The 22,402-nt window shown below is 35.6% G+C and overlaps 1 protein-coding gene across 1 annotated transcript in view; it reads right to left on the reverse strand.

Moving 5' to 3' along the window:
• The window catches only part of GNA12 (G protein subunit alpha 12), a 148,593-nt gene that overhangs the window by 84,260 nt on the left and 41,931 nt on the right, over positions 1 to 22,402 (reverse strand). The window contains exon 2 of the mRNA XM_074199475.1: positions 4,386 to 4,601. Coding sequence (XP_074055576.1) covers positions 4,386 to 4,601 — 216 coding nt within the window. The remainder of the gene's footprint in view (positions 1 to 4,385; positions 4,602 to 22,402) is intronic.

Here is a 22,402-nt window from a genome sequence, read left to right on the forward strand (position 1 = left end):
AAAGACAAAGGAAAGGCATGAATATGTAATATGGAGAAATGGTTCTTAATTTTTTATAAATATTGCCCCTTTTGATAATCTGATAAGATCTTTTTTTTTAGGTGTTTTTTTTTTTTTGCAAGGCAAATGAGGTTAAGTGGCTTGCCCAAGGCCACACAGTTAGGTAACTATTATGTGTCTGAGACCGGATTTGAACCCAGGTACTCCTGACTCCAGGGCCGGTGCTTTATCTACTGCGCCACCTAGCTGCCCGATAATTTGATAAAATCTAATAACCCTTCTCAAAACAATGTTTTTAAATCCACAAAAATATTTCACAGGATTAAAAAAGAAACCAATTATATTAAAATACAGTTATCAAATTAAAAAATATTCCTGGACCCAGGTTAAGAATTCCTAATACAGAAAAGGAAAGGAAACAAAGAGGAGAGCTGGGAGAGAATTATAGAATAAAAAGTAATGTTGAATATGTTGTCAGATATTATTACTGGGTTGCCTGGTTTTGCTTAGTTATCACTTTGTTATAACATAGGATTTTATGGGAAAGGGTTATTGAAAAATGAATGATTAAAAAAGGCATGAATAGGATTTTTTAAAAAGATCAATTAAAATAGAAATTCGATTCAATGAAGTGTTTATTAACATACAAGAAGACACTGTGCCTTGGGGTAATTATTTTTCATCATATATTTTTATATTCAAGGAGCTTGGGGGATATATAATCATTTGAGGACAAAAAGAACATCAGTAACTGGGAAGGTAAGGGAGAGGGGTTATCAAAAGTTTCCTTTAAGAGGTAGCACCTGAGTTGTTCCTCCATAAATAAAGATATTATAAAACATAAACGAGTCAGTCAATAAACATTTACCATGTGCCAGGCACTGATGATCAAGCTAAGTTTTGGGGATATGAAATAGGGCAAAGATGTAAAGTTTTATATTATAAATTCTTCTTTATCAACAGGAAGTTATATAGTGTGAGTAAAGAACTCTAGCTCTAAAGTCGGAGAACCTGGATTCAAATTCCACCTCTAACACTTATTACCTGCATAACTTTGGACAAGTCACTTGATCTATAAAATGAGGGACTCAAGACTAGATAGCTCTGGGTTTCCTTCCAGCTCTGGATCTATGAAAATCATGTGAATAGATATGAAGTATTTAGAATATTACCAAACAGGTCTTGATGTCTCATAAGTAGTGGATGGAAATAGCATTAAAAAAATTTGAGAAAAGACGTTCTATTAGAGTAAGTATACACAGGAGATGTCTATGCTATATGCAACATATGTTTGAGGACTCAGAATGATTGATTGATTCTCAAAATATGTGAAAAAGAGGTTACTATGAAAGTTATTACCAAAAAGATAAATATGAATTTATAATAATAACTATACTTAATATTAATAATAATAAAATTTACATTTATACTTATTTCCCAATCTCTGCAAAATCATGATGGCATAAGGAAGAGACAAGTTTTTGCAAAAAATATTGTATAGCGATAGCTCTGTAATTATACAATTAGTTGAAAGATATATATAAAATCCTAAGATATTTACTGTTTGCCTATTTGAAAAATGATTAGAGAGATACAAATATTACCTTATCTCTCTTCCAACAAAAAGGTTCCCATACATGTGGCAAAATCACAGGAATTATTTAAGAAATGTAAAGAAAACAATTTTGTTCACTAATCCTCTGAAGCAAAAAACAAGGCTGCCAAAGGTGTTTGCCACTGTCATGGCAATGACCAGTAAAGAGTTCAAATGGGAGAGATATTCCCTAGAGATCATGACATCTTTCAAGTTTTATTGTTTCCAAGTTACACGGTGTTAATGTCATTGAGAAACACACCACTACAAAGTATCCCTAAATTAGATGTACAATCATGTAAAATGAAGATAAAATATCCAGAGATTTTATCTCAATTTCATAAAAAGTAAATGGGAAGGGAAAGGAAGTTAAAAAAAGTCTCCTGCTTTCTCTCTTGAACTTTGCTATAATTCATATGTACATGGCATTAATGAGGTTAAAGTTCAGATTCCATATTCACACAGACTATTTTCCATTGCAAACGAATGTCAATGAACATAAAAATACTGGGAGAAAAAGGAAGTGGTCAGCTAAATGCAAATTACCATCAGCAGGAAAAGAACTAAAAGTTATTTTTCCCTAACACAGTAGTATCAGTCACATAAAGGTCTTCCAGTAATAGGAAAATGTTTCACTTGATAAAGTTAATAGCACATATTCAATGCCAAAAGACAATTCAAAATAAACCAAATCGCAAATAGACTGAACATCCAACAGTTTTTATTTTTAGACTTATCACATAAAGATATATCAGTACATTTCAAACTTGCTGATTTCAAAAGGAAAATCAGTATTGGAGATACTGAGATAATGGAGATTATTTGTAAATGAACACATCAATGGAACCTATATATAAAAAAAGGACTTGTCAGCATCAAAATATCAATGGAGACAACTATAAACTTTAAGAGTATATTAATCAATCACATTTTATCAAGGGGTTCTATTACACTCTTAATTTTCTGATTAAGTTAACGTATTACTTGGAAAAAGGGATTTTCTTGGTTATTAGGATTAAATACTACTATATTAAGTATGAAATACTATATAAATGCATATATACATATATAATATCACTGTATACACATTACTTAATATATACACATCTATATAATACATATATACACTATATGCAATATATGAAGGTGCTTTGAAAACTATAAAACATCATACAAATCAAACACAGAGAGCTCAATTTTCTCAAGTGAATCAGTGAAGAACTACATGTGAACAGGGCTTAAGCATCTCTTGAATCAATCAAAGGTATTTTAAACTAGGTCTCTGATCACTCTGGAAGGAGTGAAGACCACTGGATTAAGCTAATGATGCCATAAAAGAAGTGTTCTGGGATTGGCTGAAGAAATTCACTCATGCCATCTAGTTTTACATAAAATAGCAAACCAGTTTGGATCCAAGGTGATTCTTGTGATGATGGAGAGCAGATCTAACCAAGCCCCCAAGAACCCTCCTGCATGAGAAGAGGCAGAACAGAACCTAGGGCTTCTCACTCTGATGAGTGGGGTCCCTTGTGGATTTGTGAACAGTGAGGGATCACAGGATTCGAATTTTTTCCATCAGTGCTCTAGCAATGACCCTGAATATTACTACATGAACAGCATCTGCATGAGGAGAGTAGAAAACTAGAAACACTGAGAAAAGACAGCTTTGGGACTTAAAAAGTAGCCCAGTAGAAAAGGAATACCAGGCCTATGGGTTAACTTCAAGAGGATTCCCAAAAGGGGAGAAAAGGACATTAAACAAATAAGAACTGTGAGTTACTTCTTTGCCACAAGGACTGGATAAACTTGAGTCCACTTTCCCTGGGACTCTTCATGTCCTGATGGGAGTGTGTGTCATCAACTTTTGGGAGGCATGTTTTATACCTCTTATAAAAGCTAATGAAGTCTAGCTAATTGAAATCAACTGATAAACTCCTCAAACCCCTCCAAATTCCCCTCAACCCCAGAAGGGAGATATCACAACCTTGCTCTGGAGACAGCCTACCTGTGTAAATAGGAGTGTGGGAGAGTAGAAAGAACATGTGCTAACATCAATCTTTTTTTTCTCATGTAGATTTCCTAGGGTGGCCCGATCTGTTTCTCCTTCATATAGTTGAAAGTGGGATCCACAGCACTGCTACACTTGCTTGTGTTATAATAATGTTTGTCTTTCATTTTCGAAGAAGATCATGACATCAGGGGGCTGATGCCACAACAAGCTCTGGGTCTAGAGGCCAGATGTGAATCAGGATGAGTGGAGAAGACCCTGAACACAAGGCAATTGCAAGGGTAAAGTGACTTGCCCAGAGTTACATAGCTAGTAAGAGTCAAGTGTCCGAGATTGGAATGGAACTCCTGTCCTCCTGACTCCAAAGTCAGTGCTCTATTCACTGCATCACCTTGCCAACCTATCTTGCTTGCGTTATGCAAACAGGAAATAGAGAATGAACTTGCGATTTCAGTGATACAGGTAACTCCATGTATGAGGAAGCTTTGAAATTCTTATCAATGCAGGCCAGCTGTTCCCTATAAATTAGTGACTTAGAGAGTTGCTGTGGGCACTGTGAGGGATTAAATGATTTGTCCAGGATCACAGAGCCAATGTGTGTCAGTTAGGGAATGAATCCAGATCTTTGTAGTCCAAAGGTCAATTCTACAGTTATTATCCAACACTAACTTTTTATATTAAGCAATAATTAAGATTAAAGTCACGTAGAAAGTATTGAAGTCTCAAAGAAAATGATTGTCTATTTTGTAGCCCTTTTCTCCCTAACAGGATGGGTTTACTTACCAGTTGAAATTCACTCCTACGGCTGTAAGCTTCCTTGATGCCAGAATCCCTCCAAAGAGCACTTAGAGCAGGTACGTAGAGTTGGAAAGTGGCAGGTTCAACAGGCATCCCAGCTTTATTTTCAAAGGCCATTAAGAACATCCCATGCTTCTCATTCTCTGAATACTGCCAAGGAATACCAAGCTTGTCCCGAGCATCAACTAGAACCCTGGAGCCCTATGAAACATAAGACATTGTAATAACTAATATGAAGATGGTTAAGGCACTTGAATAAGAAAATTTTTATAAAACTGTATCTCTCAAGCTATGACACTTAGTAATCCCAATAATTAATAATAATTTAGATTTCTGATGTCTTTGCTCCTAGGAACTCAATTTGTATTGTCATTGTTACCAAATAATAAAATAAAGGAGTGTGTGTGTGTATATACACACACACACATATATAAATGCATGGGTCATGATATCTTAATCTTCACTCATTTAAAAGATTTTCTAGGAAGAGAGGGGAAAAGCAAATCTTATTTTTTTTTTTAGGTTTTTGCAAGGCAAATGGGGTTAAGTGGCTTGCCCAAGACCACACAGCTAGGTAATTATTAAGTGTCTGAGACCAAATTTGAACCCAGGTATTCCTGACTCCAGGGCCGGCACTTTATCCACTGCGCCACCTAGCTGCCCCAGGAAAAGCAAATCTTATGGATAAAATTAAACTGAATTCTCAAATATTTTTAAAAAATTCTTATTAACTAAGTACATAACTTGGAACTTGATGAAGATTTGCTTCTTTAAAAAAATTTTTCAATTAACATTTATTTTTCTCTCTCCCATGCTCAATTCCTCTGTAATCCAAAAAGAAAATAAAAAGAAAACCATTCTACAAATATGCAAAGTCAAAAAAATATCAAAACGATATGTAAGGGGCAACTAGGTGGCACAGTAGATAGAGCGCCGGCCCTGGAGTCAGGAGTACCTGAGTTCAAATCCGACCTCAGACACTTAATAATTACCTAGCTGTGTGGCCTTGGGCAAGCCACTTAACCCCATTTGTCTTGCAAAAACCAAAAAAAAAAGTATCATTCTTCCTATTTAGTTTATCATTTATCAGGATGGATAGCATAAATCATCATCAATTCTCTGGAATCACTGTTGGTCACTGTAATTAATCAGAATTCTTTCTCAAAGTTCTTAGTTTTTACAAGATAGTTACCATATGAATTGATATCCTAATTCTGTTCAATATGAGGTCTTCCCAGTTTCTCTGAATTCATATCCATCTTATCTTAAAACAATTAAAGTCACATAACATAATAAATAGTTCAACCATCTTCAAGTGATGGCCCTTCCCCCTTATTTTCCAGCTCTTTGCCACTACAAAACAATTTGCTATAAAATTTTTTTGTATATATGGATTTCCTTTCCTTTTTTTTTTGATTACTTTGGGATATAAGTAGTAGTGGTATTTCTAGATCAAAGGGAGCATAGTTCCAAATTATTTTCCACATTGGTTAGACTGATTCACAAATCTACCAACAGTCAACATGGCTGTTTTCTCAAAGATATTACAACATTTTTCATTTTTGTCTATCAGAAGGGTATGAAATAGAACCTCAAAATTGCTTTATTTTTAGTTTTTCTAATTAAGTGATTTGAAGTATTTTTTTTATCAGATAGTTGACAGTTTCCTTTGAGAATTGTTTGTTAAAAACCCTTGACCATTTAACAACTGGGAATGATTCTTAGTATTATAAAATTTTTATGTACCTTAAAAATGAGACTACTTGTAAATATTTTCAAGATAAATATTTCACTTTTAATTTGAGCTACATTGGTTTTATTTGTGCAAAACATTTTCAGCTTTATGTAAACAAAATTTTCCATTCTATCATCTTCGATCTCTCTCCTTTTTGTTTATGAACTACAGATCTTTATTCCTCTAAATCTGCTTAAAGTGATCCTTTGTATAGCCATGTGTTCATTTGAAGCTAATCTTGGTATATGATGTAAACTATTAGGCCATATTAAATCTAATTTCTGCAAAATTTCTTTCTAATTTTAATAAGTTTTTCTTAAATTATAAGCCCTTACTCCGAAGCTGGGGTGAGGGTGGGGGTGGGGTTTGAGTTTTATCAAATAGTTCTAGTTTTTTTTTTGCTTTTGTATATTGTATACCTAATCTCTCCTACTAAACAATTTATTTTTTAATAGAATTGTTTCTTCAACAGAGAGCAGATGGAAATTCCTTCATTGAAAAGGTAGTGACTATATAGATGTTATAAATGGCTCAAGAATACTTAGTCCAGAGTGATTAAAATGGTTTTTATTAAGATATCTTAACAAAATGGCACACCATCTCATGGTGGGAGAGAGGGGCAGGGAAATCCCATCATACAAGCTCTTTTATGCACTTTGAAAGACTTGTTCCTGCCCCTTCATGCCAACCATAGGCTGGGGTCACAAATCTAATTGATACATTGGTTTCTATGCATTTCCCCACCCTGCTCATTATACTAATGAGCAAGAACAGACAGATCTCCTTGAGCAAAGGAGAAGGTCAAGATTCTAGGTTACTTTTGACCAGTTAAGGACCAGTTTCTTCTAATTTAGTTTGTCACTTTTGGAATGGGATTAGGAGAACTCTCCCAATTTTGTGACTGGGGCCACTCCCCCTTTGTAATGGATTTCAAAGGGGCCCCCCTCCACACCCAGTGAAGACCAACAATGCCCTTCACTCCTCACATAGAATACTGTATATAATGCATATTCTGCCAAATACAATTATCTTTAGTTTTGTTAAAATAATTTTTCCCATTTTGAAACTTTTGATTCAAGGATTGCTCAATGGGTATGAAAAGGGTAAGAAACATATTTAGAAATAATCTGCAATAAAAACAAGTTAATAAGGATAGTTAAATTGTTAAAAACGGGAGGAGAAAATTACTTACACTGAATAGGAGAAATGTCAATAGATGGCACAACAAAGTCTAGTAGATATTATTGAAATGGTAGGCAGGAGATTATGATCTGAATTAGGTAACCTTCCAACATGCACATAAATAATAGAATGGGTCCGTAGAATACAATGATTTTGGAAGCATCCTGTTCTAAATTAAAGGGAATACTAATTACCTGGTATTTATTCCAAGCAAAAGATTTACCTGGACCAGTTTGGATAAGACTATTCTGGTTTCAACTTATTTTTTTCTGCCTAATTTTACTTTATGTCACTTCATACATTCTATACTCACATTCCTTCTCCCATCCCTGTGAATGGGCAGAAGTCTGGAATGAACATGTTAGATACTTCCTTTCCTGCAATATATCTTCAGACTGTCTACTGCAATATTCCTCAAGCTTCTGGATAACAAGTATGATTTTCTGTTCTTATACACCAGAGTTCTTCAAAGTGTAGGTGCTTAATAAATGTTCACTGAATTGAATTAAAAATAGGCTTCTTTAATGTTACATACTCCACATAAACAGTAGGTCAATAAAATGATTTTTAAAAGTTTGTTTTAACTGGATGCTATGTGCAAAGGTAATATATTAGAAAGAATAAGGAATCTTTCAATACAAAACTTGAACTCAAAGAACTCAATAATCTAATTTGTATAAACAGATAATATATTTTGATATATACTGTTAGATAAGAGTCAATTAACTGGCATACAGAGAGTTGATGTGGTCAGCAGGAGAAGCCTCATTGCTCTGTATCTCCCTTTCAACCTCACACCAAAAAACTGTTATGAAAATTGGAAAGTAGTTTTGCCGAAATTAGGTTTAATATGGCCAAATCTTTCACACCATATACCAAGATTAGCTTCAAATGAACACATGACTATACAAAGGGTCATTTCGTGAGCAAATCAGAGGAATAAAGAAGATCTATAGTGCATAAACAAAGGAGAGAGATCAAAGATGATAGAATACAAAATATAAGTTCATTTCCAAATTAAAATTGTGCCTTTAAGAGCATAATATTTTCAATACCAAAAAAAGAGAAATAGACCAAGAAGCCTTGAACATTCATTTATCAAAACTGTAGTTTTTACCACTGCATAAACTAAACTTTCCCAATGATTAGGATGAACATAGGCTTGGTTTGGAAGCAGTTAGCTGGTCTTGGCCAAAAAACAATCTGTGTTCCCATTGTATAATTCCACCAAAGCAGGCTGGAGTCTGTCCAAATTAACTTCCCTCCCAAACAGGAAGAGGAGACTTCTGATTTCTCTTTCAAAAATCAAGGCAAAAGGGGTAACTGTTGCCAAACTTTGTTTTAAAGGAGTTAATTAATATGGGTAGAAGAACATTTTTTAACTTTAAATAAGAAAAGAACTTTACATCCTCCTCAAATCCCCTCAATTATTTTAGTAAGTCACTCCTCTCTGCTAACTGTATTAAAATTTAAGGTTTGAGATTCAGGGAAAGTATCTAATGTGAAGAATACCCTTGAAATTAGGGTAGTTTTGTTCAGTTAAAAGTAAACTAAATGTTATTCAGAAGAGAGACGTTTGATTGGCACTGTACATTTGCTAAGCTCATGTTAATATATTAGCAGCTATTACTCTGCCTTCACATTGGGATGATAAAAGATAAAAGTATAAAATTTTTTTATTTAAAGGTAGAAGGAAGCTAAGAAACAGATCTGAGAATTAACTTTTACTTATTTCTAAAAATAAAAATCAAATTCGTAAAAAAACTACATTTTATTCAAATCAAACATAAAAAGCCTCAAGATGAAGAACAATTTACTTCACTCTTAAATGACCTTATAATGAAGGAGTCTTTTTTATTTGAGAATTTTGAAGCAAAATTCTTAAAGCAACCAGATATTCATGCAGGTATTCAAATGTAAACAGTCTCAAGAGTCCAATTACCTCATCTTAATACAATTTAATACTCTTATTTAAAAAGTCCATTTTTCAACTTAAAAGGTTACAATTTAGTCACAGAATATAGTCCTTATCCATCTGGGATTTTTTTCATTTTATTGAATCAGTGGTCAGTGGTCAGTGACCAAAAAAATAAATCCAATTTTCTCATTTCAAAATATATTTTTCTAGTTTGGTCCATAATCTTTTAAGTTCAGTCCCACAATAAATATTATTAAATGAAAATAAAATGCAGCTAAGCATTCTATAGACTAAAAAAAACCTCATTAGTAAGATTTTTTTAAGGTTTAAATTTTCATTAGATAAGAACATGTGTATTTGAACTGTTAAATTCTGTAAAATGGATCAAAGGCTGATTTACTCTGGCCAACATTTCAATTTAAGAGATTTTGTTAATAATAACATAAACAGGATGCAATTCTTTAAGTTAATGAAATAAAACAAGCAAAGAAAGATCTCAGTTTTTTCCTCCAAAAATCTAATGTTAAGATACTGTTTTTGGAGGTAGGAATAAATCAAAGAAGCAAAAAGACAAATATTCAAAACTTTTAGTAGCTTTTAAGTAAAACTTTGGTTAGTTTTTCCCCTTGCTTAGTTTTTAAAACGCAGGCTTCAAATAGAAAAGGGCAACTTAAGATAAAACTACACTGCAGAAAAGCCAACTATACCACACAAGCAATCCATCGATGTTTATTAATCATTTATTATGTGCAGGGAATTTTGAGATTGAGAGGAGGAAGAAATAAAGTATAATATAGAAGGAGGAAAGTGTAGTTGGGGAAATAGGAGAGCCGTATGTGTGTGTGTCTGTGTGTGTGTGTATTCACATATGGATAGTGTGGACAAGAATAATAAAGGCCCTGTCCTCCAGAAATTTACATTGTATCGAGACAAGTTGGAAAATATTCAAAGGGGGCACCTAGGATGAGTCTAGGCCAAGTGAGGATTAGTTAAAGGGAACAAGGTTATTTAAAATAAGGTTCTATGTCTCTACTTACTATCTAGTAATTTCTGTCACTAACTAGCTGTGTAATTTGGGCTAAAACCTATACATCGGGAATCATATTCCAAAAGTCACTAAACAGTGTATATACTTAATCCAGCAAAACCACTACTATTCCTTAATCCAAAGAAATCTAAACAATCAGGATAAAGATCCATGTGACCAAAAAAATATATATAAGAAAACTCTTTTTAGTGACAAAGAACTGGAAACTAATCAAATGAGAAATAGCTAAACAAATTATAGCATATAAATGTAAAAGTATTATACTATAAGAAATACTGAAAAGTTTCAGAGAAATCTGAGACTTGTCTGAACTGAATCAGAATGAAATGAGCAGAATTGAGAAAAATTTATACAATAACAATACTGGAAAGACTATGGTCTGTTGATCCTATGTTTAAAAAAAAACCCTGATCTCTAACAAAATGAGTATAAAAAATATACATAAAATTCAATTCAACATTTTTCTCACATAGGTAAGATAAAAGCTAAAGAAGAGCAAATAATTTAAGACATAAGGGGAATATAAGTGGGATATAAGACAAGTTAAAGCTCCTTGGAATTAGCTAATCACTGACTTTAACATTCTAATGTAAATCTGATCCACCCTACACTTAAAAAATACCTAACAACAAATCATCATTCAGTTTTTGATTGAAGATATCCACAGGGATAGCATTTTTTTGGACAGTTTTAATTGTTAGGAACTAATTTTTCTACCTTTTTATAAATTTGTTCCTTTACAACTTCTATTTATCCTTGGCTGCCTTTAATTAACATTAAATATTTGAAAGATAGTTAACATATTTGCCCCAACTTCTTTTCCCTATATTAAACAACCTTGTTCCTTTAACGAATCCTCAAGACTCAGACTCAAGGCCCTTCAACCATCCTAGGCACCTCCTCTGAATATTTTCCAGCTTGTCTCAATACAATATAAATTTCTTGAGGATGGGGCTTTATTAATCTTGTCCACACTATCCATATGTGAAACCATCATTTACTGCAAATGGAGAAGTTTTGAGTACTGTAGTCAAGTTTACTTACTTTGGCAGTGTCTTTTCCAGGGAGGTACACATTAACAATGAGGTTGACACATCCATTGCCAGAGCTATCTCAGTATTTGGGAGTCTCCAAAAGAAAGTATGTAAAGGAGCTATTAGACTGACTATCAAACTATCAAACTGAAGGTCTAAAGAGCTGTTGTGTTGACCCCATTGTTATATGCCTATGAAACCTGGAAAGTCTACCAACACCATGTTAGAAAACTGAATTGCTTCCATTTAAGTTGTCTTGGGAAGATTCTGAAGATTACCTGGCAGGAGAAGAAACCAGACACTGAGGTCCTGGTCCTATCTTGAGCTAAACTACCTAACATTACAACATTACTACAGAGAGTGCAACCATGATGGGCTAGACATGCTGTTAGAATGCCAGATGTATACTTGCCAGAAAAACTATTTTAAGGAGAACTCAAACTCACACAGGGCAAGGGCTCACAATGGGGTCAGAAGAAGTGATATCGGGAAGGTTTCACTTAAGAACTTTAGAATTGATTGTACAGCATGGGAGATCCTGGCACACAGGACTGCCCAGCATGACATGCCCCCATCAGTGAGAGTGCTGCCCTCTTTAAGAAGGGCAGAACTGAAGTAGCTCAAAGGAAACGTGACATACTTAAGTTTAGAGTACCCACCCCAGGTGTTCACATGGACTATTTGTACCCAACCTGTGATAGGACATTCCAAGCTCATGCTGGTCTGATCAGCCAAGATGTCATTTTGGCCTTCTTCGATAACGAAAGACAAGAACCAACTAACCCTATATCTACCCCAGCACCTAAGACCGTGTCTGGCACATAGTAGACAATGAATAAATGCTTTTTGATTAACAGTATCTTTCGTACACTTTAGTGGGAAAAAAACTGAATACAATACAATATAGTCTGACTGGGAAGAGTTCAAAAGAATTAATACCTCTTTGTTCACAAAGTCATACCCTAAGGAAGTACAAGATAGTTTTTTGGAGAACTATTACAATTCAATATTTAGATTCAAGTCCACTATCCCAACTTGTCAAGACTTTTGGACTGATTCTCATACAGTATGATAGCAATTCTTCCCAATTTTGTGCCATGTGCAAATCAAACATACCATCTCTGCTTTTATCTATTAAATAGCAAAGACCTTTTCAGACACTGTGCTAAATTCTGAAGACACAAATAAAAAAAAGGAAACAATCTTTTCCCTCAAAAAGTTTACATTCTACCATCTGTAGCCAGAGAAAGAATTATGGACTTTGAACAAAGACCCAAAGACTGTTACTGTCAAATTAGGAAAAAACTCTTCATATTGTCATGTAATTTTACTATCTAATACTTTATTTTTCTTCCTTAAGGATATGATTTCTCTCACAACATTCAAATGAGATCAATGTATACCATGGAACCAATGTTAAAGACTAACAGAATGCCTTCTGTGGGGAGTGGGGGGTGGAGCAAGAATGGGGGAAAATTTCCTCTCACAGGAAACTGGGCAAGTCATTTATGGCCAGATTGTGAAGAAACTTGGGATTCACAGGTGATAGAGATGATTTCTTCTAGAGTCTTGATTGACCCACCAAAGGTTTTGGAGTAGAAAAGTAACACAATCAAACCCAGGAGTTTATACATCTCTGTGAAAGCCTGAAAATAAATAAATAAAATCTTTCTTTAAAAAAGTTTACAATCTATAGAAAGTAACAACATGTACATATATAAATATCTAGATATAGATACATACAAGGTAATCCTTGGGTTGAGGAGTGGAGAAGGCACGAGGAGCTAGAGGGAACAAAAAGTGGTGCTAGAGCCAAATTTTTTAAGAAAACCTGGGATTCTAAGAGGCAGAGAGAGGAAGAGAATGTACATTCTAGGAATGGGGGACAGTCAAAAAAAAATATGGATATGGAAGACAGTGTTAGGTGTGAATTAAAAGGGCAGATCAACTGGATGCTAGAGTGTATAAAGAGACTGATGTCTAATTGATGGCTGAAAAAGTAGGTTGGGCCCAATTTATAAAGGACTTTGAGTGCCAGAAGATTTTTTAAATTTGATCCTAGAGGTAGTCACTAGATTTTACAGAGGAGGGGAGAGACAGTCACACTTGCACTTAGAAAAACCACTTGGTAGCTGCATTAAGAATGGTTTAAAGCAGAGAGAAAATGGTTAGAAAGTCACTGCAACAGTCTAAGCAAGAGTTTGGAGGCTGGGGGTAGTTGTGTGAGTGGAGACAGTTGTGTGAGTGGGAAAGAATTTTTGGAAGTAGAACTGGCAAGTCTTGGCAACTTAATGAATATGGGAGTGAAGAGAAGTGAGGTTCTGAGGATAACAAGGTTTGTATACATGGGTGAGTGAAAGCATAGAGATGTCTTTAACAAAAATAGAAGTTTAGAAGAGGGGTTAGTTTCTAGGAGTGAAAAGTAGTTCTGTTTTGGGGTGACTGTTTTGGCGCAGTGGATAGAGCACCAACCCTGGAGTCATGAGTACCTGAGTTCAAATCTGGCCTCAGACACTTAATAATTACCTAACATAGTTCTGTATTACCCAAACTAAAAAAAGGAGGGGGGTCAATAAAAAAAGAAAAAATGAGACTGCTTTAATCATGTTAAACATTAATCCTTTGGAATTGTGGGTCACTGTGCTGATCAAAGATACTAAGATTTTCTAAATTGATAATCTTTACAATATTCCTCTTACAATATAAATCGTTCTCCTGGTTCTGCTCATTTCACTTTGTATCAATTCATAGTCTTCCCAGGTCTTTTGGAAATAATCTCCATCATTTCTTACAGCCTAAAACATATTCATATACTATAGTTTATTCAGCTATTCCCTAATTGGTGGGCAACCCCTCTGTTCCCATTTCTTTTTTTTTAATTTTAATAGCATTTCCCCCAATTACATGTAAAGATAATTTAACATGTTTTTGTAAAAATATTAAGTTCCAAATTTTTCTTCCTCTCTCCCTCTCTCCCCAAGACAGCAAACAATCTGTTATAGGATATACATGTTCTGTTTCCCTTTCTATATCAATACAAAAGGAGTTATTGAGGTGGATTTTTAAAGAAACATTCTCTATTTAGCATTGGAAAGAGGATTTAAAGATCATCTAGGCCACCATTATAATTTTACAAATGAGGAACTGGAGGCACTCAAAGATGAAATGACTTGTCTCTGGCAGGTTATGTAGGGGAGCAAGATTTGGCAGATAGGAAAGAGGAATTCCAAGTAATTCCAAGTAACAAAACAAAGGCTGGAAGAAAATGTACATATGGTTCAGGGAAAATCTGTGTCCTAAGTTCCTCTCACAGGAAACTGGGCAAGTCATTTATGGCCAGATTGTGAAGAAACTTGGGATTCACAGGTGATAGAGATGATTTCTTCTAGAGTCTTGATTGACCCACCAAAGGTTTTGGAGTAGAAAAGTAACACAATCAAACCCAGGAGTTTATACATCTCTGTGAAAGCCTGAAAAATGAAAACACTGGAAAGTAGGGAGACAGACCAGATAAAAAACAAACGTAACAGTCTAGGCATGAGGTAATAAGGTATGATCTAAAAGCAGTAAGAATCACAAAATAAAGAATGGCTATAATAGATTAGGAAGGAATAATTTTCAAGGATGGACAACTGATAAAGGGAAGGAAGCGGGCAATGACAATGTAGGTGATAATGATATGGGATGAGAAATGAAGAAATGAGTTTTGGGTATGTTAAGTAAAAGCAAGACAAGTAAAACTGTCCAGTTAACAATTAGAAATTTAGGGCTAGAACTTAGAACTGATAAAAGAGATAATATCAGTTTCCTCTGTCACAGGGAAAAGTGATCAAGAAAACTTGAGAATGGAAAGAATAGCTAAAATTTTCTCTAATACTTAGCAAACTTGTAAATATGTAAATATTGTCTTCATGTAATATCCTGGCCTTCACAAGATGGCTCTGAACTTTTCCCTACCTTAGCCTTAAGGAGTCCAAAATAAGCACATAATACATAATCAACTAAATTAATTCTCTTCTGTTTTTCTCACTTTTCTAGACTAGAAATCTTGAGTCATGTATCACTAAATGTCTTTTAAGCTTAATGGCACCAATGATAGAAGAGAAAACAAAAACTTCCTCAGAGTACTATCACAGAGAAAATGTTGAGGGGAAAACTGAGAATACAAAAGTATCAATGTCATTCTAAGCAGCACTGCCTGAAAAAAAAATATATAGATGATCCATAAAACAGCTTGCTAAACCCTTTCTTCCACCCCATTATTCCAAAACAAATAGTACTGAGGGTGGGACAAAATGAAACAGCTGAGGAAGATTTTTGTGTACAAGTTATAGCCACAGTAAGAGAAGCTGAGAGCGGGGGTGGGAGAAAACTATGAAATCTATGACCTTTGGGTGCAAAATCACTGGCTTGAGTTGAACTAGAACATATCCTTTGTCAATTCTATTGTGAATCTTAAGGTCATGTCATCTTGGTTCATAGCTGAGGCATGGAAGCTAATCACCTAAAATGGTATTTTCTACCATCAAAAGGACTCATGTAGATAAGAGAAACTCTTTGGGGTGGCTAGGTGGCGCAGTGGATAGAACACCAGCCCTGGAGTCAGGAGTACCTGAGTTCAAATTTGGCCTCAGACACTTAATAATTACTTAGCTGTGTGGCCTTGGGCAAGCCACTTAACCCTTGCAAAAAAACAAACAAAATAGAAGCTCTTTTATTGAGTAAAGTTCACTTTGTGACTTATCAAAAGATCTTTTCCCCCCTAACATACTCTTTAGAAACATGTCAATGTATTGCCAAATTCTAATTCCAAACAAATTACAATTAAATTGTAAATTTCGGAAATATAACTGCCATTTTACTACAGAGTCTAATTATTTTGGCAGAGATATGTCATTTTTGTAATACTGATGCTTTCAATACCCTAGAGCAAAGATATAGTAATGATGATGAAACAATCAATAGAGAAGATGGGAACACCTGAGACAGACATTTAGCTTGCCACTCTCTCTTATCAAAGATTAGGCTGGTACTCCCTAGGAAACAAGAAGACAAAAAATTCAGAAGCTTTTCTTAGCACTCTGTGGTGATAAAAGCAGCTGCCTTGGCATCCAGCTACTGTGGACAAAGTAGGATGGCTCTATTCCCAGAAAGCCAGACCCCATTTTGAGGAAGTGAGTACTTTCTAAATTCCAATCTCCAGTTTCTATCACAACAAATAAGGTCAGTTGGGATGGGTAGAGGATAAAGTCACTTTGGAAGAATACATTCATAACTATGATGGAAAGAGCAACTATAATACCATAAGTAAAGTCAGTTCCCAAGGATTGAAAGAAACATTCCTAATGCTTTTCCCAACTAACCTTCACAGAGTTGATAGTTACTTCAGTGCCTGGTTAGCATTAGATAGGGACCATCTAGGGTCAGTCTTATGAATATGAAGCTAATTTACATACAGTGTGGTTTAGAGGAATAGGCAAGATTTCCTGTCCAATAACAACTATAATCTATATTTGTGATTTCAAATTAGAGATTAATTCATTTAGGTCTTCAAGGTTTTTCTACCCTCAAGAATAATTCAATACTTCGAGAGATAAAGAATGACAATGATACAGGTGTTCTCTCCACCAAAGATAAAGACTGCAATCCAACCCAGGCTTCTACTAGTGTTAATTCTTAGCCATGTTCCCACACAAAAATTCTACAGATGATTCATTTAATATGCTGAAGAACTTTCTCTTCTGAGTCTTTTTATATTTGAGCATTAATAGTGAAGCACAAGGGCTATCCATTTGTCATAACTTACTTTTGTCACATTTCTAACCCATCTTTTGTGATAATGCATTTCTTTGTTGATATTCCCAAAACCACATTTCTGGCATATAAGTCAGTTAGAAACAGGCAATAACCATAAAATTGCAAAAACAGAAAAAAGATGGAAATAGTCAAGTCTTGTAAGAACTCTGGAAAGACAGGATCATTAATTCACTGTTGTATTGCTGCTAAGTAGACCAGTCATTATAGAAACTGGAATTCTACCTTAGAATAATGGAATTATGGCCTATTTTAGAAGAAGAGATCTCACTGCAGAGATCCCAGGCACATACTTCAAGGATGTCAAAAACAAAAGGAAATGTCCCATACAGTTAAAAAAATATTAGTAATAGTACTGATTCTTTGAAAGCAGGGACTGTTTTTGGACTTTTCTTTGTATCTCCAGTACTTAACATGGTGCTTGATTCGTAGAAAGCATTCAAATACTAGCTGACCAACTAAGAGTTGATGATGATGTTTGTCCTTCATTTTTGAAGACACTGACATCAGGGAGGTCATGTCATGACAAGTACATGAATTGGATTTGAGTAATGGGGGCACTGTGCTAAGGTCATCAGCTTCACTTTCTCTGGAGTCACCTGGGTCCAGTGATCAGATATGAATCAGGCTGACTGGAGATGGTCTTGGATGAGAGGCAATAAGGATTAAATGACTTGCCCAAAGTCACACAGCTAATAAATGTCAAGTAACTGAGGCTGGATTCAAACTCCTATCCCCTTGTCTCCAAGGCCAATATTCTAGTTACTGTACCACCCAGCTGTTACTAACAACAGGAAGAGATCCCTTCCATTGGGGGAATGACCAAAAAAATATGTAAATGTGAATGTGATGGAATGTCACTATGGCGTAAGAGAACAAAACAAATTCAGAAAAAACTGTTTATATTTGTATGAACAATGAAGACAGCAAAACCAAGAGAACTACAGAAGAAAATAAACTTCAGTCAATACAATGGACAATAACAAGTCCAAAAGACTTAAGATGAAGCAATTTTCCCATCTATTAACTGTAGGTATAGATTAAGATGTATATTTTCAGTCATAAATGCTAAAATATTAATCTGTTTTGTTTGAGTATATTTTTGTAAAAAGGGAGGGATTAATATTGAGGGGGTGAGAGTCTGAAAGTAATGCAAAAACAAAAAAAAAGAAAGCACAGAAAAGTATAAATAAAGCATTTAAAAACACATGGAAGTTAGCAGAGGGAGATTCAAGAAGGAACACAGACAAAGCAGGGGATAGATGGTATTACCATTATAAATTATGTATATTTAAAAGGACCAAGCTGTATAGAATGGATTCAGTTTCTTGTATAATTCTCATTTTCTGAGTATAGAAAAATGATCATTTCTGTAACTCATAAAAAGGACAACCTATTATAATGTATATAACCCCCTAGAAAAATGAAATATCTTTTATTAGCTAACAATTGATTTTAGTAGAAATGGATTAAATGATAAGTGTGGGGAAGGAAATATAAATCAAGGAACAAAGAAGATATCCTGAAAGTAGAGGTGGAACCAGGCAAAAAACTTTGCCTAGGTCCAGACACAGAGATAAGATTATGACTTCACAAAAATAGCTCAGTGGAAGCATCCTACAATTATAATTACTATAAAGGATACTTATTTTCAATCCATGAAAACTTAACTTCTTTCTTAACTGCCCTCACCTTCATCTTCATTTGTGAATATAAATTCCCTTATCATCCACCTAGGAAGATATTCCTTTTATAGCAAAGAATGAAGAAATCAAAAAAAAAAAAGTCTGAAAAACTACCAACACACACCAACAGAGTTTAATAGTCCTTAGTCTTCCACATCTCTAAAGAAGAGGGCAGCACATTTTCTTAATTCTTCTCTAGGGTAAAGCTTAATCAATATAATTAGGGAGTATTCAATTTCATTTTAAATAATTAGTCATTCATATAGTTTTTCTAGTTCTGTATACTTCATTTTGCATCTGCTCATGAGTCTTCTAAGTCTTCTTTGAATTCTTCATATTTATTGCCCCAAAGCACGGTAAGTAGCATCCCATTATATTCATATACCAAAATTTATTTAGCTTGTCCCAATCAAGAGCTATTGACTTTCATCCCTCCTGTTCTTAGTACAAAAGGTCCTGCCATGAATACTTTTGGTCATATATTCATTCACTTTAACAATCTTGTGATGTGTGTGTGTGTATTCTGTTCAATTATGGGATAGGGCCATTTCAATAACTTTTTTTTTTTGCTCTATCTACTGTGACACCTAGCCACCCCAACTGCACCACCTACATGCTCTCCCATTTCAGTAACTTTTAAAAGCAATTTAGATTTTATTTTTTTACTTAAATAGCAGGTATTTAGTTTTATACTTTTAATACATCTTCCTAAAAGTGATTATGTTCATAACTTTTTATAGCTGCTACATTTGATTTTCAGTGTTCATTTCTAACTATTAATAAGAAAAATCAAACTTTTATTTTGGAAATATTTGTCATTTAATACATACTTAAAAATTTTTGTTTTCTATTTGAATTAAAATTTGAGGATTAGTTTTCCCTTTAGACTTAACTGGATTTAACACACACACACACACACACACACACACACAAACACACACACACACACACATCAGAAAAGCCAGTTCTAAGCAATAATCAGCTACTTCTTATTTCTACCCTGCTTCAGCCCACAGTCTTTTTTTTTCCTTCTTCTTTTATATTTTTTAAGAATTTGAGTTTTGAGTTTTACAATTTTTCTCCCAATCTTACTTCCATCTCCCCCACGGAAAGCAATCTATCAGTCTTTATTTTGTTTCCATGTTGTACAATGATCCAAATTGAGTGTGACGAGAGAGAAATCACATCCTTAAGGAAGAAAAATAAAGTATAAGAGATAACAAGATCAGACAATAAGATATCTTTTTTTCAAAATTAAAGGGACTAGTCCTTGAAATTTGTTCAAACTCCACCAGCCTATATAGTCTTGAAGATATTTGACAAAGGTGAAAAAAAAAAAACAAGAAAATCACCCTCCTCCTGCAATGTCCCAGACAGTTAAAAGTCTGAGGTCAAGACAAGCCAGATCCCTCATAAAAGATGGACAGTAAAGCAGTTTATCAAAACATTAAGCTGATGGAGAGAAAATAAGCAGGCAAGGGTCAGTTCAGAAAAAGGGAAGCAGCTACAGAGATGAGACTAGGTCCAGAGATTCATAAGTAGAAGTTTCTACCCTCCTTGCTATGGTGGGAAAGAAAACCAATCAGCTGGTAAGACTGGTGTCAACTGTTACCTTTGACATTTAGCGCTTTTAATTAGGAATTCTTGCAGGACCATGAGAAACAAGGACTTTAGTGCCCAAAATCTTAGGAATCCTCATTCTCCTGTCTATTTTGGTAGAACACTCATGGTTCCCACTCATTTGGGTCTAGAACTGGAAGCAAAATATTATTTTGTTATTTCCTGGAAGAACAAGGGCTTGGGGAGGGGCGGAGCCAGGATGGCGACAAGAGCGGATCATGTCTTGGGCCCTCTCTCATAAAACTTCTAAACTAAGGACTCTAACTAAATTTTCAAGAGACAGAACCCACAGAGGGACCTAGTGAGGCAGTTCTCCTACTCAAGGTAACCTGGAAAAGAACAGAAAGGCTCTGCTCCCCGGGGGTCGGAGGGGCGGCCCGCCAGAGGGGTGCCCGCCAGAGCACAAGAACTTCAGCCTCCTGGAGGCAGCCCCAGGGTGCTGGGAGCCTCGGCTCACAGAAGCGGGGGCAGTTTCCCGACCTACACCCCAGGGAACACCAGGCACAAATTGGGGGAACAGCGGGGGACCTCTGCCAGAACGAGCACATGAAGTCCAGCCCTCAGGGCACAGAGCAAGCAGCCAGCAGCAGGGTGGCCTAGGCAGTCCGGATCCAGGAAACAGAAGCAGGCAGAGCCAGTAAGCAGGAGCCCCCAAGGGCATGAGCCCATTGAACCTAGGGAGGGGCGTGAAGAAAGACTGCAGAGCTCTGGGGCTCTGACCACATTCAGATCCTGATCACAGCCTAGCCCCCCCCATAGAACAGCAGGGCCCCCCCCCCACCTCTTCCCCGCAGCAGAGAGGGGCACATATGGTCATTCACAGACCAGGAGGGAGGACAGAGCCTCACACACTGAGACCCTTGTGGGAGTGTCCCAAAAGCTCAGGAAGCACCCCAAAACAGGCACAGGCTGGGAAAATGAGCAAGCAGAGAAACAAGATGAATACCATTGAGAAATATTTTGCATATGAGCCCAAGAAGGATCAAAATACCCAGTCTGAAGATGAAGAAGCACAAGCTCCTGCATCTAAAGACTCCAAAAAAAAAAAAAACAACAACCAGAAATTGGGCTCAGGCTATGACTCTGAAAATCAAATGAGGGAGTTAGAAGAAAAACTGGGAAAAGAAATGAGAGAGATGCAGGAAAAACATGAAAATGAAGTCAGCAGCCTAGTCAAGGAAATCCAAAAAAATGCTGAAGAAAATAGCAGGCTAAAAACCAGCTTAGGTCAAATGGATAAAACAGTTCAAAAAGTTATTGAGGAGAAGAAGAATGCTTTAAAAAGCAGAATTGGCCAGATGGAAAAAGAGATAAGAAAAACTCTCTGAGGAAAACAAAACCTTCAGACAAAGAATAGAGCTCAGGTAGATTGATGAACTTACCAGAACTCAGGGATGGGGCTCCTAGGTGGAGCAGTGGATAAAGCACCGGCCCTGGAGTCAGGAGTAGCTGGGTTCAAACCCGGTCTCAGACACTTAATAATTACCTAGCTATGTGGCCTTGGGCAAGCCACTTAACCCCATTTGCCTTGCAAAAAAAAAAAAAAATCAAGAATCAATACTTCAAAACCAAAAGAATGAAAAATTGGAAGAAAACGTGAAACACCTCATTGAAAAAAACAACTGAGATGGAAAACAGATCTAGGAAAGATAATTTAAAAATTATTAGAATACCTGAAAGTCATGATCAGGAAAAGAGCCTTGACATCATTTTCAAAGAATTACTACAGGAAAAATGCCCTGATATCCTAGAAGCAGAGGGCAAAATAGAAATGGAGAGAATGCACAGATCCCCCCCACCCCCACCCGAAAAAGAGATCTCAAAAAACCAACCCCCAGGAATATTACAGCCAAGTTCCAGAACTCCCAAGTCAAAGAGAAAATATTACAAGCAGCCAGAAGGACACAGTTCAAATACCATGGAGCTCCAATCAGGATCTCACAGGACTTAGCAGCAACTACATTGG

The sequence above is a fragment of the Macrotis lagotis genome, chromosome X (assembly GCF_037893015.1).
Source record: "Macrotis lagotis isolate mMagLag1 chromosome X, bilby.v1.9.chrom.fasta, whole genome shotgun sequence".
Taxonomy (NCBI): Eukaryota; Metazoa; Chordata; class Mammalia; order Peramelemorphia; family Peramelidae; genus Macrotis; species Macrotis lagotis.